This window comes from Protopterus annectens, chromosome 8.part0 (genome assembly GCF_019279795.1).
Source record: "Protopterus annectens isolate FY-2018-M chromosome 8.part0, PAN1.0, whole genome shotgun sequence".
In the NCBI taxonomy this organism is placed as follows: Eukaryota; Metazoa; Chordata; order Ceratodontiformes; family Protopteridae; genus Protopterus; species Protopterus annectens.
The window spans coordinates 200,448,652-200,468,686 of NC_056741.1; the positions used below are offsets into that span (position 1 = coordinate 200,448,652).

Genomic DNA, 20,035 nt, shown 5'->3' on the forward strand with positions numbered 1-20,035 from the left:
ACTCAAGTAATTGCAAGTTAATATGGTGACGATAAATATGTTCACATAAGTGCAGGGTCAAGTGTGCATCTTTTATGCATATTAGGCCATTTACATTTATCTCTTTGAATCATAGTAATATGAGAACATGTAAGGCAACATATGTAGTAACCAGGCATCAGGTATTTGGGTCCAAATATACATGCTGTGCACAGCTATAGAATCTGAAGCAGTCCCCAGCAATTCCCAGAATGCCACAAGAACACATGGATATCCCCAGTAACTCTCTAACTTGACCATGCGTAGAAAAAGTAAAAGGGTGTCATATGTTTGCAAGCTTGCACAACCATGAATTATAATCCCTGCCCATCTAAAAACATCTGGCACGCCTTGTCACTCAAAGCACTCAACATTTACTAAAATTGGTACTCATCACACAGGAATATTTATCTCTACAAAAAGCCTCACCCCACCCAAAAAAGTACTACTGCTGTACTGCATGAAGAATGTATAAATGACATTCAGGTATAACATTCAAAAAAGGGTATCAAAACCAATGCGCAGCAACCAAAACAATTATAAACAAGATAAAAAAAAATATTTTATTAATGACTTTTATCCACGATATCAATGTAATATGAATGTATCCCTTTCAAAAAAAACATGCAGGTGACAAAGCATTTTTGGTAAAAACCAACTTGTCAGTATTAACAGTACCAAGTTTAATACCCCTTCTCGTTAACTGGGTTTGGCTAGGGTGATGTCCCACGCTAGTGTGAGTGGTTCTAGATCTGTGAACCACAGCCCTGGTCATACTATCTTCATTTATGTACTAGCACTTCGAATGATCTACTTTCTGAAAGATTCATACCAAAATGCCAACATACAGCAGGAAGAAAGTGCTTTATCATACATATAATTTGGAGGAGGCAATAAGAGACCTTCATAACCATTGTTAAACATCCATAAGTTTTGCCATCCAATTGCAGTTATTTGTTATGCTTTCCACAAAAGAAGCAACACACAGTCTATTTTCTCTTAAGAAAATCATAGGAGTCAAAACAGAAGCACTAGAGTATCAAATGGTTTCATCAGATCTCGTTGCCTATGATCCATCTAGATTTATTATTATTTTGCTTTTTTCAGCCAAAAAAGGATGCTCTGTGATCTGATTTGTAAGGCTATAATACAGTTTGATTTTGAGAAGAAAAGGAGCTATACAGCTGAATGTCAGCACTGCCGTCTTTGTTAACTTGTTTAGTAAAAGTGAAAACTGTCATCTAACCCTCTTCTACACAGCTACACTGCTAGTTAGGGGTGTTGTACACCCATGCCATCTCCAAGTGCTGATAACACTTGATATTGATATCATCTTTAGACATTATCATGAAAGCTATTTTTGCGTAAATGAAGGCATAATGAAACATGTCGGGGAATACATTTATAATCTATTTACTGAATATACAGCATATAGGTAAATCAAAAATGAAATATTTCAGGTTTATGACAATAATGTGGTTTATAAAACGTATTGCTGAGTTATAATCCCTAACAAGAAGGTCCTTCTATGACAATATATCACTTCTAGTCTGTGGTATATTCTCATAGTTTCTGATCTCTGGTTTTGTAGCCTGTGTAGTGGTCACAATTTGTAGTCTACTCACAGAATGCCACTTACCTTGAAAATATTGTACGAGTCCATGTAATTTTGGGAATAGTAGTAATAGTAGTAGTAACTGTAAAAGCCCCAAGCGCAAGGGTAGGAAGTGTATTCATTGACCTGATAAGGATAACCATACTGATCCTTGATGGGAAGAAGGTTGTACACCTGTGAAATTCATACACAGTTATAGTCAGATAGAAACATTTCCAAGATGCATTAACATACAAGCAACTCAGCAACATTCAATTTTCTTTTATTTTTCTGTTATCAATATTGTGTTACCTGCAAATATTAGTCTAAATAGTGCATGGAAGACTGATGCAGCTTCTAACAGATATACTGACATAAAAGGAAGCCTGATGTGTTGGTGTACAGTGTTCCTAATTACGTATTCCTGTAAGTCACAACTCAGAAAGCGTTATTTCAGATTTTTAAGTCAAATTCCACAAGAAGACTCCAATGTAGCAGCCAGAAATGCACATGCTTACAATGCTTTAGGACAGCCTGTAGATGATTTCAGCCAATGTGGTAGCGGTGTTTTCCACACATTTGTTTCACTAAGGGACAGGAAAGTTCACTGCACATAGTAATATTCTTATTTTTAATAGGGATACATCCCCCCGGGGTGATTTCCCTAGTGAGTTTGTCATGATGAGGTCTGATTTATTTCGCTGATCTGCATTTATATATATATATATATATATATATATATATATATATATATATATATATATATATATATATATATATATATATATATATATATATATACATATATATATATATATACATATATATATATATATATCTCATGGAATTAAAGTGCACAACATAGTCAAGTGTTTTTGTTCTATTTCAACATTTATTTGTAAACAAATTGTGAGACAATTTTTAAAGAAGGGAACTCATATGTTAGAAACAACAGAAGTTGCAACATACATCTATTTGCATCTATTTATTAATTTATTAACTTTATTCAATAGTAACTCTGCCTTTTCCCCATGCGAATATATAGGTATGAAAATATATATGGTCATGTTAATGGAATTCCATAAAACTCTACATTTTTTATTATGTTTCCCACTCCCATTTCTTGTGATGTCTGTCCTGTTGGGTTATTTTGTTTTTTTTTCCTTCATCCTAAAAATGCATTTTTATAATACTGTGTTATCAGAGTATAACATCATCATGCATTTTAAAATAAATTGCCACTACAGGACAAGACATAAGAATTTGGAAGCAATTTGTATTTTAACTAACATTAAGTCTCATAGATGTCTAACAAAAGACTGAGTAAGTTAAAAAATTAGACAGGATTTTATAAATGAATAATACAAGGTAACTGCATGCAAACTGATTAGAAAAAATCACCATGTTGTACAGTTTATCATGAATTAGCACAGTTCCAGGAACTCATATGTATAATGTGCCAAGGCATATAGGCACCTTGATCACTACTGTTAGTATACCAGTGTTCAAGATCTGTATGCATATGCATAGAACAAAGTCCCCCATTGCAGTGTACAGACACTCCTGTTCTTTGTACATTTCACAGAGCTGCACATATTATACTATCATGTATTATGTGAAGCTATGGCATTTGGACACCATCCCCGTCTTACAGTCTGACAGATACTGTATAATATAGTGCTGGGAAAATCTATGTGTTAAAGTACTCTTTGCATACATTATTAAGTTGGCTGTCCTTGCTGTACTCTGCGCCACAATCTCGCCTGTGATTCATGAAGGTTTCACCATCATGAGTTAGGATTGTTATCACGATATGATAGTGACAGGATCGGGTGCAGTGTAATATACTGCTTGTGTCAGATAAGCAGCATTAGTGCGTGGAGTCACCCAGAGCACATGTTCTTGTAGCAGTGCTGCCTATACCACATACGAGTAGCTTGTTTAAAGTATTGTCCTTCAAAAAATAAAAAAATATTAATGAGAACCATCTCCATCAGTACAATGATAGTGTTAACACATCATAGAACTGATGGAGATGGTTCTTACTAATCATTTTTAGGAAGGAATTTATTTTTAACAGTGATTATAAACATCATTGGACCTTTTACACCACATTTTTGGACGATATTTTCATTTTGTGGACTGACACAGAAATAAGATTGGTTGATTTTTTTTTTACTTATATCAATAATATCATCTCATGGTCCTTCAGCAAAGAAAAAACGCTGTTTCCTTGGGTGTGGAAATCACTAAGAACTTTGAATACAAGGACTTGTTTGCTAATATTTATAAGCTGACTTTTTTAAACATCTACCTGCATTTTACAAGTTGGCATCCTATGCACCAGAAAAAGACAGAAGTGAAAGGCCAACTCATAAGAATGGCCAGGATGATCACATATACTCAAATATTTCTAGAAGAATATGAGTATATTATGTATATGTTCAAGAGAAAGGGTTATTCTACCACATTTTTAGATGCAATCAAGGAAGAGGTAATAATTTAAGTATTATATTTTTTTATTATATTTAAGCAACCACCAAAGAATACCTTAAAAGTCTCTTGTCATGGCACTGCACTCATCCTCCATAAACTGTCCCTCACCAATTGTAATCTTACTTTTGTGCCTTTTACTGGTTTAATTTCTGTTTAGTGTTAGCTCTGTTTGACATATTAACTAACTAATTATTCTGTACTTTTATTCAGCCTCTCCTCTAACAGACACCACCTTGACTGTATTTTAACTTTGTATACTGTATGATAAACCTGCATACTGTTTCCTGCACATATCCTAAGTGTAATGTCAACTATAACTCTGTAAATAGTCTCAATGCAGATCTGTTTGACATAATAACTAATTATTTTGTGCTTTTATTCAGCCTCTTCTCTAACAGTCACCACCTTGACTGTATTTTAACTTTGTATACTGTATGATAAACCTGCATACTGTTTCCTGCACATATCCTAAGTGTAATGTCAACTATAACTCTGTAAATAGTCTCAATGCAGATCTGTTTGATATAATAACTAATTATTTTGTGCTTTTATTCAGCCTCTTCTCTAACAGTCACCGCCTTGACTGTATTTTAACTTTGTATACTGTATGATAAACCTGCATACTGTTTTCTGCACATATCCTAAGTGTAATGTCAACTATAACTCTGTAAATAGCCTCAATGCAGCTCTGTTTGACATATTAATTATTTTGTGCTTTTATTCAGCCTCTCCTCTAACAGACACCACCTTGACTGTATTTTTAACCTCATATACTGTATGATAAACCTGCATACTGTTTCCTGCACATATCCTAAGTGTAATGCCAACTATAACTCTGTAAATAGTCACAATGCTCTACTGCTTCCAACTGAAAAATGCTAACGTTTTTGATTTTTTTATGTAAATTTTTGGAACTTAAAAAATGGAACTTACAAATGTTAATGTTTTGATTTCTATGCAACTTTGTGGAGCTTTTCTCCCTGGGTCTCCACTGAAAAAGGCCTATCAGCTCAGATGGACTAACTTGGTCAACAAAGCTGGACTAACTTGGTCAACAAATGTGAACTACATAAATAAATAAATAAATAAATAAGAGAGAGTTGGGTTTTTATAATCCCATTCTATGTGCACACAGCACCCCATTACAAGCAGATGTAGTCAATATTGGGGAGTTGGTGACTAGTATCCAACCCATTATACTTCAATATAAAAAGGAATATAAGTCATTCATCACTACCTACAGTTTAGATAGGCTATTTCTGAATGTGTCAAAAAGAACTGGGTTATATTTTTTTTGACCTAGAGATGTATAACAAAATAGGGCATAGCCCCCATATTGTTTACAAACAGGACACATCAATCAAAAAATTATTGGAATGGACTGGGACCTCTTTTAATAGGAAAAAGGTAAGAAAAAATGTGGCCAATGTTCACAATGTGTTAGTATATTGGTTAGTGAACAGATACATATTAGAGGGGCACTATATACCATTCAAGGGCATTTCACTTGTGATTCAAAGAATGTTGTATATATTGCCTGTTGTGATTTATGCTCATTATTTTACATTTGCAAAACCTTGAGAAAAGTTAAAGAATGAACATTTATTAGATATTAACAAGTGTAAGACAACAAATGCTCTTTATAGGCATACAGCACAACATCCTATTCATGGCTTTAAGTTTACTGTTGTGAAACAGGTTGTTTTTGATACCAAGGGTTATATAGTGAATGAACATCTTGATAAAAAATGAATTAAAGTGGTAATTATGTTTGAATGCCACAAATCCCCCTTGTTTAAATGATGCATGTCCTATAGCCCCCTTTTTATAGTTAAAAAGATTGGATGTATAGTATAATCTATTTATGGCTATTTAAGATGGTTGGTTTCCTTTAAACAATTATGGACCCACAGGTTTCTTAACTATTTGAATTATGTAAGCAGCTTTTATTGGTTGGTTTTAATTAATTAACAATTGTGGTTAATTTAAATACTCAGTGAGTTTTAACTGTGTCATTCTGATGACATTCTTAATTTTGTGAATGGAAAGCTTAATAAATTGTAGTTTTCCTTAATTTGGAGTGTATTGTTTTCTGTCCAACTGCCAACACATGGGATTTACAGTTTGGTAACCTTATGTTTTGACATGTATACACAAAACTGCATAAAAAGACTCACCAAAACCTAGGGATGCTTTACAAAGCCAAAAACCTTTTCACCAATGCAACAAAACTACACCTACCACTTCTTACCTCCCCCCCTCACTACTTTATGGTGCTCCCATCCTTAACCTTCAGCCCTCACAAAAAAACAAAGGTTGAACAATGCTATAATAAAGTAACTACATTTGCAGCAAATACCCTTTTCAGAATTCACCACTGTGTAGCACTTCTTCTTCTTCTTTTGGCTTGTTAGGGGTCGCCACAGTGGAGCACCTGTCCACTCAAGATTGGCAGTAGAGTTTTATGGTGTTGAGTTGCCAGCTCGGCGGCCAACCATCAACGGAAGGCACACACACACACAAACTCATACCTAGGGCCAATTTAGATTGTCCAATCCACTAAAAAACCTAAATTAGTTCAAATGGCCCCATCACCTAAAATATACATAGCTTTTTACCACCTATAAAATTATGCAGTATCCATTGGCTTGTAAAGTACTAAATATAATTCTACACAAGCTATCTTCTCAACTGGTCAGTACCATCAAAAGATCAAAAAACCCTGTCTGTCCACAAACCTGTCATATCTGCTGGGAATGGTCTGCACTCATACCATATTGCTTGGGTTAGGAACTCCTTACCTATATCTATTAGGTCAGTACCCTTACTCCAGTCCTTTAAAAACATTCTGAAAGACTTCCTAGCCAAGATCTGTCTCTGTTCTTGATCATTCTCAAGATAAATTGTATCCCTAAATGTGGACAAGTACCTAATTATAAAAGTAAATATCCTCTCTCTAAGCACAAAACTGTCAGTGAAAAGTGAAAAGCAACAAAAGTAAGAGCACTGACAGTACCACAGCTGGGAAATGTATTACAAAAATAAAGAAAATCAAAACAATGTAACAAAGAATAAATCCTTACAAAACAGTGGTTACAAAAATAAAGAAAGCATCAAAACAAAGTAACAAAGAATAAATCCTTAAAAAACAGTGGTACAAAAATAAAGAAAGAATCAAAACAAAGTAACAAAGAATAAATCCTTACAAAACAGTGGTTACAAAAATAAAGAAAGCATCAAAACAAAGTAACAAAGAATAAATCCTTACAAAACAGTGGTACAAAAATAAAGAAAGAATCAAAACAAAGTAACAAAAAATAAATCCTTACAAAACAGTGGTACAAAAATAAAGAAAGCATCAAAACAAAGTAACAAAGAATAAATCCTTACAAAACAGTGGTAGAAAAATAAAGAAAGCATCAAAACAAAGTAACAAAGAATAAATCCTTACAAAACAGTGGTACAAAAATAAAGAAAGCATCAAAACAAAGTAACAAAGAATAAATCCTTACAAAACAGTGGTTACAGAAATAAAGAAAACATCAAAACAAAGTAACAAAGAATAAATCCTTTGTAAGGATTTATTCTTTGTTACTTTGTTTTGATTGTTTCTTTATTTTTTAAGTACCTAGTTATACCCTAGTCATTCTTAGTCTCCCTTCCTCCCACACTTCCTTAATTCAATTAATTTCTTTCCCTGGACTGTCTTCTAAATATGCCATAACTGTTCATAGGTTCATAGATTAGTACTAAGCTAACTGCCCTTCCGAGCCATTTTAAGCCTAGCCAATTATCCCTTGTGAGATTCAAACCCTGCACCTTGTGTTTATAAGGCAAACATCTTAACCATTAGGCCACCCTCCCAACTCTTACTTCATATTGCAATTCCTACTTGTATTATACTAACTTAACTTTAATTTCTTTATATACCAGCTAAAATTTCTGTAAATATTAATTTGTTGTCAAGTAAGTTGTATCTATTCCTAACCAGTGTTTCTGCATTATGTCTAATTAGGTATAATTATTTAAATTGTAGATATTTTTATGTTATTTCTGAAAACTGTAAAATTATTATTCTATTTTTCCCTAGGCCTCCAAGTCGGACTTGTCCAATAATAAAATGGCAATAAAGATAGATAGATAAATAGATAGACAGACAGATAGATCAATTGTGTGTATATGTGTGTGTGTTTGTGTGTGTGTGTGTGTGTGTGTGTGTGTGTGTGTGTGTGTGTGTGTGTGTGTGTGTGTGTGTGTGTGTGTGTATATATATATATATATATATATATATATATAGATAGATATATGTGTGTATATATATATATATATATATATATATAGATTGATAGAGATACAGACATATATATTCGGTCATTATTAAATAACGTTTAGGGGGTACTTCCATCACTGTAGTGTCTGTACCTCTGTGTTAACCTTGCAGCAGGATCTCTCTGAATGTCCGTTGCCTTCATACACTGTACTTTTGCTCTTGTGATGCATAATTATGGTAAATGTGTCACTCCTTAACTCCTGCTGCAGAATCACTCTTAAGGTCCTCTGTCTCTGTAACCCAGGTTTTCATATTGTCTTACTGCACACTCATATTGCTTTCTTAGCTATATTTAAAGTTACTTGTGAAACTGTATCTCCTAGTATATGTAACATTACTATTTCATTTTTAAATAGCCCTGCAACACCATCGTCTTACATTTCTATGTTCCTGTATGGTTTCTGAGAGTTAATTTATCAGGTCTATACTGGTCTATGTCCTAACTTGTTGCTCAATGATTCTAATGTTCATTAGTTTCTGAGATGCCAATCAGCTAAATGCTAAGTCATTCAGGGTTTTGTTTTGTCCAAGATGTTGAATGAATCACTGCATACATAACTGTGTATAAATTACTTATATTGCTTTTTTATTCATTGTATTAGTGTTCCACTTTTAACTGGTCTTCGAGTAACTATTGCTATTTTGTTGAAACTGTATCTAAGTATTTAGTCTTTGTCTTTCATTTTTTCCTAAGAACAGTGTTCTTTCCTATGTGATTGCTGTACTCTTTACTATTTTGCCCTTCTTCTCCGCCCATATTTCACCTTGCAAACCTCCCTGCTTCTCTTCCCTTCTAACCTGTTTTTTTTTTATTCCCTTTCTGTGACAGACAAAACTTCACAGCTATTTCCCTCTGTCATCCTCTTACCCAATAGAGACTGCAACTTCACCTTCTAACCAGTGGTACTGAGATTCATGTGGGAGCAGCTTCACTTACCAGCTGGTTCCATACAAGCTTCCCTTTAATAACCCAGGAAGGCAAAGCAAAGTATGTCCATATAATATATATGTATGCTGCCTATCTTTTTGTAAAATAGTCTATAGTTCGCCACCAGAACTCGATCCCACCCTCCATTTTTTCTTTACTAAATATACTACCAACCTTCTCTTCTTCAACTTCTACCCTTTCTGCAGTACCTAATTATGCTTTCTTATCTGCCTCACCCACCTGCACTCTTTACAGCTCCTGCTAGTCATGAGTAATCAAAGTTGTGTTGCACTATAACTCTACCTCTCTATTTCATACTTTGTCCTCCTTCTGTTTCAGAATATATGTTTATAACTCTACCTCTCTCTTTTATAATTTGTCCTCCTTCTGTTTCAAAAAATATATCCTTTAACTCCCAAATGCATTAACATCTCCCTGGTTCAATAGCATTTTACTCTCTTTTCACATATATTTTCTTCTTCTAAATGAACTCCTCACTCACTGATTGGTTTTCCTACTTCTCTGAACTGGTCTGTGCTTGGTGTAGTCCCACTCCATTCACCCTTGCTACATTCGGGCCCACTTCTCTCCCCTACCTTACACCCATTCCCACCCACCCCTGAATACTCTAAATTTATACTCTCAGCCATCCTGACCACTCTCACCTGACACTCCCTAATTACTCAAAAAACACCTATTACTACTTCCTTACTGATGTCAAAATAACCACCTTTCAGATTGATCTTACCCTACCTCCCTACTCTCCACAGCATTCTTTCAATTTCTACTTCCTACTAAAAAAAAATCATCCATCTCATCCTACTTGCACTACCTTAATAAAGCACTGCACTGTAGAACAAACTAAAAAATCAGTCTGTGTACTAAACTGAATTAATTCATCTGGCCTTGAACTTGTGTGAGATACCTTCTAAACAAATTCACCTTCTCCTCCTTTTTCTCTTACAAAATGATGCTCCTTCTTCTAATCACAGCTCTACTTCTTTTCCTCTCTAGCTCTACCTCCCATCATCATACCCTAACATACATAAACCCAGCCCTTTTGCTACCCACATACTCACCTCTCACCTTCTCTTACATTCCATATTGCTCCAACACTATTCTATCAAACGGGAAACCTACCTTCATAAAATAAAAATATTCCCTCTGTCCTCTCTATCCCCCACCAACATATTTCTTCGTCAGCCTAATCTACTCAAATTCAAAACTCCCTATACTAAATATATTAATCTCAGAAGAGACATGCACCCCAATCCTGGTCCAACTTTCAGCCACTCTCACCCTACCCATCCCATACCCTCCACCATCTCACCTCCCCTCCTCTCCTCTTAACATACAATTCCATATCTACTACAAATTTTATTTTCTCTCAACATTTAAAGTATTCTAAACAAAGTCAGCGAACCTCACTCCTGGATATCTCTCCACACCCCCGACATCCTCACCATCTCTGAAACCTGGCTAAAACCCCATATAGCTGATATTGAAATCCTAACCCCTGAATACAATATTATTCCTCAGGATATATGCAATAAAAAAAGAGAAGCCATTGTCACTATCCATGTACCCCCAGGCAAAAATATCCCTAGTTTGGAAAACTTTTTCTACTGGCTCTCACATACTATCTCCTACAAAACTATTTTACTTTGTGATGTCTGATTGGAATGTTCTGTCCTCTGTCTCTCCAAATGAAAGCATTAACCATTATGGCTTCTCCCAACTAATTAGTAACCCCACTCACATTAACAAACCTTCTAATACTAGTACTACACTAGACTGGATCTTTACCTCTAACCCTGACCTGTACCATAACCCCCCCACACTTCCTGATACCCTAAGTGACCACCTCCACACCTCTGTCCATAGACACTAGCCACAGTTGCTCAAATCTCAATAGAGCAATGATTGTCACAGACTTACCAACTTCAACCCTGATACCTTTAATGATATACTCTCCTTTATTATCTGGTACTTTCTCCATAATCTCTCTCTAGAAGATACTGTTCTGAAATTTAATATATTTTTTCTTAACACTCTAAACTCCCTGGAACCCATTAGAAAATTAGAATTAAATCTAATTTTGCTCCCTGGCTGACTAAAAATACTTCCTCCCTCATGCTAAATCATGACAACGCTTGGAATAACTGGCAAAAAAAAAAAACAAAATCTCTTCCAATTATCAGTGCTATAGAGAACTATGCAATCTTATTAAAAAAAACGTGACAAAAAAAAAAAATTACCTCAAGCCAAATGAAAACCCCAACTCTAATTCCCAAAATTTCTGGAACACTGTCAAGAAGCTGATGCACCCAGTTACACCTTCTACACCAAATTCCGCACCAATGGCTCTGCCTTGGGCACTGCAACACTTTTCATAGGTTCATAGGTTGATACTAGGCTATCTGCCCTAGGGCATTAATAAGCCTAGCCAGAGTATGTTTGGCTTTCACCACCCTTTTAGATTAGTTGACTGTGCCTTTGTATAGTAGGTCACAGAAGGTAGCCCTTTTAAGGTTTGTTTACTGCACCTCTGTTAAGCAGCAACCCATTCCTTAAACTTAAACTCCTTTTTCATTGATTCCATTCAAAAACTGACAAAAAACAGCACAAGTTACTGTCCCTCTACCTCCCCCCTTCCTTCCACACACCCTCCATCTCACTTAAACCTGTCGCTACTGCCAACATCAAATCACTTCTTAGAAAACTCAAAACATGTTTACCCTACTCTGATAACTAGTCACCTTTTTTCCTTAAGTTAGATGCAAAAGCTATTACATATCATGTCTCCATACTAATCAATAGATCAATTCAAGAAAAAATATGTCCAGATAACTGGAAACAATTCTATGTCATTCCCTTCCATAAAGGAGGAAACTTCACTGACCTCTCCAATTTGACACTCATTGCAATTTTATCTACTTTATCAAAAATTCTAGAAAAATGCATCCATAAACAGCTTCTTCCTCATTTGCTACAGGAAAATCTCCACACCCCTACACAACACAGCTTTTGCCATAACCACAGCACATTTACAGCACTAATATCTTCACACAGACTATGCTTAGATCTCTAGACAACAATAAATTAGTGTCATGTCTATTCCTTGACCTCTCTACGGTCTTTGACACTGTCTCCCACAATTTGCTTCTCTCTAAACTATCTAATCTTAATCTCTCCAACTCTATTACCTGATTCTCTATCTGCATCTCCAACCGACTTCAGTCAGAAAAGATGGCTCTCCGGATCTTCTCCTTTACTTCCAGTCATAACTGGAGCTCCCCAAGGCTCCATCCTTGGGTGCTTACTATTTTTCATTTTCAATAACAACTTTTATCTCTCCTGTCCTCTCTCCTCTTTAATACAATACGCTGATGACTCTGTAGTAATTTCTACCACTGACAGTCTCCCCACCTACTCTCCCTTACCCAAGATTCTCTGCACTCAGTCAAAAAATGGCTAACATCCAACCACCTCCTACTCATCCCTAATAAACTAAACTCCTGATTTTCCTTCCTAAATCTCTCCAACACCTCAAATCTACCTTCTCTGTCTCCTCCCTTAATAATTCATCAATCAATGTTTAACACAATATAAACTATTAGGTGTCATTATAGATAATAAGCTTAATTTCAATCTTCACATCCAAAACTGCATCAAAAAGACTAATCAAAAACTAAGCCTTCTTTATAGAAAAAATTCCTCACAAACGATTCTAAACTCAGACTAGCACAAGCCTATCTACTTCCCACCCTACTATATGCTGCTCCAATCCTTACAAACCTTCAAACAAATCTCTTCTCTAAATTCAACAAACATACAACAGAATCACTAGATTTGCAACTAATCTACCCTATTGCTCTCACCTCTGCTGATCCCTAAAAAACCTACAATGGCTAGAACTACACCATCAACTCCTTCTGCCTCAACTACACCTGACCCACACCATCTTAAAACAACCCCCACTCCTGTCCTGCTCTCACAACACTCATAACCCCCTATATTCCTAACCATACACTCCACAGCTCAGATCAACTTCTCCTTCAGATCTATAAATGCAATCAAACCATTGGCAAACGTCTCTATAATTACTCAGTAGCCAATGCATGGAACAAACAGCCACTATTTTTAAGAGAAATCTCCAACTTAAACTGTTTCAAAAAAAAAAATTAAAAGACTATCTTTTAAAGTCTTGGACCTGCTCCTGTACTTACCCAACTTAGTGTAGCTCTCTCATGTCCTAAGCCCCCCTTCCTTATACTCTGTCTCTTATCCGCCACTGTACCCCAAAATTGAATATTTACTCCAAACAGCAAAAGTCCACACCATAAAAATCCACCAAGAAAACGTCTGCTGTGCAGTGTGCCTGAATCCACTGAGGCAACTAGGTTTACAGTAGAATCTAATTTATTAACAAATGGCACTATAAAATGTACAAACCACGTTAAGCGCTTTCATCTAATCCAATAGACTTCATCAGAACACATTCATAAAAAACAAACTGGGTTTTAAATACATTTCCAACCAATAAGTTCCTTTGATTAATCTTCCAATTAATTGTACTCCATGATTTAAAGTGTACAGTACTTAATACTTTCACATAAACATATATGATTACATAACATTCATAATCTTATTTTAAAAATACATATTTAAAAAAAAACATTTTAAAATGTATACATATAATAAAATCACTTTGACTGTCATCCCCAATAATAATCAGTTTTACTTTCCAAAAAAAGTCTTAATGGAACTATTGTCATTTATTCCTGGGTATACAGAAGCATTTAACAAAATCTGCCATTTAATTTCCTGTTCCCCTATTTTGTTGCTAGTATTACCACCCCTAGGATTATCTTTTATTTGCTCCAATATTGCAAATTTAAAAGTGTCACAACTTGTACTTGTAGCTACGTGTCTATATAATGCATTTTTCACTTCTTTCTTTTTTATACAATAAAAATGATCATATATCCTGTTTCTTAAACATCTTTCTGTTTTGCCCACATAATAACATGGGCATTTTGTACACTTAGCTAAATAAATCACATCTTGTGTCTGGCAATTACCACTCTTAAATCGTATAACTGTTTCCTTCTCCTTCAGATCTATAAATGCAATAAAACCATTGGCAAATTTCTCTATAATTACTCAGTAGCCAATGCATGGAACAAACTGCCTCTATTTTTAAGTGAAATCTCCAACTTAAACTGTTTAAAAAAATTGAAAAGACTATATTTTAAAGTCTTGGACCTGCTCCTGTACTTACCCAACTTAGTGTAGCTCTCTCCTGTCCTAAACCCTCCTTCCTGTCTCTTATCCTCCTCTATACCCCAAAACTGAATATACTAATCTGACAATTTCTCTTTACTCTTTTTTCCTATCTACTGCTCCAAAATGTCAAAAAACTGTACTATAGTCTAGTTGCTGGATAAAACTGTTTTACTATTATTGTTATACTGGCTGCTTATAATACTTCCTCTGTTACTATGTGTTACGAATTATTTTTAATAAACTGTTTGTTAGCATCATCTTACTTAATGTACTTCTTACATATAACTTGTAATTATTCTCTTGGAGTTTTTGTCCTGGTGCATCTGCTGAAAATGGGCATCTGCCCAGTCAGAATACCGGGATAAGAAATGACAAATAAATAAATATAGATATGGAAGCATAGCCTTCCATCAAAATGACAATTAGTCAATCCTACAATGACTGAAACATAATTGTCAAAACCAAAACATTGATCCACAAAGGATCAGAAAAAAAACACAATGATTTTTGTAGGGGGGGGGGGGGCAAGCCCACCTGCACTTCCCACACCCCCTGCTAATTAAATATACTAACTACAAGACTGCACTACAGTGAGTGAAAGGGGCACATTCCCTGATCCCCAACATACCACAATCTTGCATAAAGCATATACATTTCAATTAGCTGAATTGTGTGTACCATATATATATATATATATATATATATATATATATAGATTATAGATATATATATATATATATATATATATATATATATATATATATATATATATATATATATATATATGGTTTACTATCATTTATTCGAAGTGAAGTCGGTCAACGCCACTTCATTTAAAAATCGGAATGTTGAGTGTAGGCAATGTCGAACACTGATATTGCTGAAATACACATCTGCCCCTAACTTGACCCATGTTAAAACCCATCCCCAGGTTGCAGTCGACATGTATTTTGGCAATTCCGGTGCTCAACATTGTGAAATTCACACAATCTCGGTCAACTATGTGAACAGTCGACCAAGTACATTTCGGATATATGATAGTAAACATATATATATATATATATATATATATATATATATATCTACACACACACACACACACACACAGATGGATAGATACATGTACACACACACACATACACACACACACACACACACACACACACACACACACATACACACACACACACACATATATATAACACAAAAATAAAATGTGAGGAAGCTACCCAGAGACTTACTTGACAACAGACTTAAATATGACCAACCGCTACTCCAGGCCATCAAAAAGTTTGCAAGAAACTAGAATCACTCTACAGAGCAAAATATTCTCTCTCCAAGTATGACAGAAAATACATAGCCATCACCTACCTACTTCCATCTCTTCTGTATGCATCTCCCATTTTTACAAATCTCAATGCCATCCTTAAAACTAAATATGATGGATGTTACAATAAAATGACCAAATTTGCATCAAATACCCCACCAAAAACCCACCACTGTGTAGTGGTAGGTGTAGTTTGATAGTAAACTATATATACTAATTCCAAGATCACCATACCTCATAGAAAAGGGAATCTTTTGTTAATGGCTATCTCAGACATAATATATATTAGTCTGGATTTTCACCAATTTGGTCTCCATATCTCTGAAATCAGCAAAGCATGTCCTGAGATGTTTAATAGCTACTAGGTGATTCACTTCTGCTGACTGGTTATGTAAAGGTAATTCAGTTTTTTTCAGTACAACTAACTCAACTTTACTCCAAAAGTAATGTTGAGGGATAAGGTAATTATTTGACTAAGTTTATTACCCACAGAAATTGTTGTTCCCTTCCAGTGCCTCCAGTTTATTGGTTTATTATATTAGTTATGATTTTTTTCTCAGTTTTCCATAGTCAGCTGAATGGGTTTCAAATAAATCCCAGCTGAGGAAGGCCAAAGAAACAAAATATATATTCTTCTTTGGTTGGAGAGACAATGAAGAAACTTTGTGCATTACAAAGGAAGAATCACTGTTCAGGGCATACATATAACACAAAAATTGAATGCATACCACAGGCTGTACAAAGTCTTAATTGACTTCAAAAACAAGAAAAAAGAGTTAGCAAGATGCAAGAGGCAATAAAATGATACCGGATATATATGAGTCTGAAAACATTACACAAGGTATTTTGTACAAACTGAGGTTGAATGCATTGAGCAGCATTCTGAAGGAGGGGGCTTAGACAGAAATGATGCACTCCAAAAGTTATGGAAAAGATATTAGCTGTGAGTTTGAAAAGAACTTAGCTGCCTAGCTATCATTTGTGTATATCCCAAAAGAGAGGGAAACAAGGGAAAGAAAATGACAAAGACAGCTTTTGTGCTTAAAAAGTATGAAGAGTTGTACTAACTAAAATTTATGATATCATTATAAGGAAAATCTCAACATTGGTATTGTCTGATCAGATCATGATCATATTATTTGATGGGTATGTAAATATCTGACAGGTCTATAACTAAACCGATGATACACATCCATACCTCATTGAAGTGTTAATAGCCAGCTCTCATAACTGTAAGAATGGCATGGTTATTCTTTCTTCAGCATGTTTCATCATATGGACTTTAGTGCATTCTTTCATAACGGGATATGCATATACATTCCACATAAAGAAATCAAGACAAAGCCACCTTGTAGAGATTTCTGTGGACTATAAAGAATATTATTACTTTTGGACCATAATACATTCAGTATGGATAGTATCCACTGCCATGTAACTATAGCCCCAACAGTGCGAGAATGCGGTCCACCAATGATTAGAAGGCCCCCACCTCCTACCTACCACCATAGTCATTATAGTACTACTGTGACAATGAGCTATGCTGTATGACTACTGAACTTGGGTGATGTGTTTCATGAGTACTCATTAATATATTTACACTTGACTTTACTGTAAGCCTGTGAATAACATCAGAAACATCTTTTGAATTTGTCATGCCTTTATGCTGTGTTACTGTTGATTTATAGGAATGCTTCTCCCTTTTTCTGGGTCGCTTTCTGGAGGACTGTTAAACAAAATCCTCAATGAATGTGGCAACAAATATTTGATTAACATCACAGGCTCATGATGGAATAGTGTGGTGGAGGAGAAGAATGAACTGGCTTTGACTAACCTCTCTTTTGGGGGGGAGATTGGGCATGTGCATTTGGATGACCTCCATTTAGACTCCCCAGTGGAGGCTATTGATGATGATAATGTAGTATGTAACGGCAAGGCAAGGCCATATGATTATGTACGAACATATGTGCCATTACATGCCCAGCCTTTGAAAGCTTCAGGCATGTGGAAGGGATACTAGAAATTCATTATAAAATCCTGGCACCAGCACTCCAGTCCCAACTCTCTCAAATCACATAAAAGGGGCATCACAAAAACACAGGGGACCACCACAAAGTCATACAGTAGAAATTACTGGGATATACAGACAACATTTTTATGGTGGGGGAGGGTTCACACCCATCCACATCCTGACATCAGGAAGATGTACAACCTTCATTTTGCAGGTATACATATATACTAACTTTGAGATTGCTGAGCTGCTCCGTTGGTGTAAAGGGATAAAAAACTGACTCTGTGTCAGCTGACAAGAGTTTGATTAGTAGCTCTGGGAGGTCTGGCAACTAAAGGAGCTGCATAGAAAGATGGTTGTACCTGCCCCAGGTGGAAAGGTGCTCTTTGATATTCTCCCTTATGAGAGGCATGGTCCAAAGAAGGGAGTTGCTATCAGGAGTAATCAATGAGCCTGGGTTAAGCTGAAAGGGAGTGGATAGGTCAGAGTCAACCTACATCTCTGACAGAAGCAAAGATGAGCTGAGCCCTCAGGATGCTCTTGAGATGCATGACTGGCCCTAGCAATACTGGAATAAGTGTGGGTGGTAGAAGAGTGTCTGGAAATCTGGCATGAACATGGGGCAGTGGGGAGCAGGCCAGTAACTATGAGGTCCAAGGGGCCGAAAAAAAATAAGTCTTTGAGATTGCTGCACCATGGATTTATGGGAAAAATCCTTAGGTAACACAGTACCAGTGATGTTACATGCACTCAGAAAAGCACATACTTATGATTCCACTTCAGACTGTCAATGACTAATACCTGACATTTCTTCTTGGCACACAACCTTAACTTTCCCATCATCCTAAATGCCTTGCACTACATCTTATCTCATCACTACATTTTGTGTATCTGTTCTGTGCTGGAAAAAAGTAAAATAAAGATCAGTCAGTTTATTACGTTACTTAAAAATTACTGAAGAAACAAACTTACATAATTTGCTGTGATCTCTGTCTCAGGTTTCCGAAGAAGAACACCTTTGTCTACACCTCTCAGTGCACATAAGGAGCCTGGATTAGCCTCAATACTGAGTGACAGTTCAGATCCTGGAAGGACTTCAGACTTAGAGTACTGCAGACCAACCTAGATCAAAGTAAAAGTGACAGTAACACAATTATGCTTACAAAGACCAGTGTAAGTACATGAGTATTTATGACTTTATCACAACTGAATGTAGAACTTAATGATGCAGGAAATTAGAAACACACACACACAAAAGCTGCATAAGAACAAACATCCTTTCAAAATGTTTACAATTTGTATTTTAAAAAATATATATAACTTATGATACTGTCTGAGATTTCTAAAACTAAATGTGCAACTTACATCAAAGCTGCATTCTCTGAAATGGCATATCAGCTGTTTTTGTATTATTTTTTTCATTTACGTTTTATCATAATCATAAATGAGGCTGTTCTAACGCTCTAAATGCTGCCATATCTATTAAACGCTATTGCACCAGTTTTATGTTAAAATATGACATGCCTTTCTAACCTTTCTTCTTGAACTCACACCATCTGCTAATTAAACACATTTGCTTTGAGATCAGTGATCACACAATATTGTATTGATCTTGGAAACAAAAATACAAATAATTAGCTTTTCTTTCAACCAAATGCAACAGGCAGGAAAACTGTAGGCTACAACAACGATCAACTAATTTTAGGGTTAATTACCTATCTTTCTTTCTTTCTACCTATCTGTCTGTCTATCTATCTATCTGTGTGTGTATAATCCATAATATAGTTTTTGTTTGGATTTTATTTGGAATATTTTACAGGCACCTTAATGTTTATGGACATTAGGCTGGATTTTAGGATCTGTGTTAATTAAGTATGGCCAGACAAAAAAAAAAAAAAAGGCCAAAACACGCATGCCTACATCTAGTGGGGTTTAGCTTTATTGGCTTGACTGTATCCTTAAATACTTAAAAAATAAAAATTAAAAAGTAAAATGTAATGGGCTGTCAGGCGACCTATAGCTGAAGCACTTGCATATATCCCATG

The 20,035-nt window shown here is 35.4% G+C and overlaps 1 protein-coding gene across 1 annotated transcript in view; it reads right to left on the reverse strand.

The window, feature by feature from the left end:
* Nucleotides 1–20,035, reverse strand: part of LOC122808699 (alpha-2-macroglobulin-like protein 1) — a 1,234,219-nt gene that overhangs the window by 578,202 nt on the left and 635,982 nt on the right. The window contains exons 15-16 of the mRNA XM_044079685.1: nt 18,963–19,112; nt 1,658–1,807 (exon numbers count right to left, since the gene is read on the reverse strand). Coding sequence (XP_043935620.1) covers nt 1,658–1,807; nt 18,963–19,112 — 300 coding nt within the window. The remainder of the gene's footprint in view (nt 1–1,657; nt 1,808–18,962; nt 19,113–20,035) is intronic.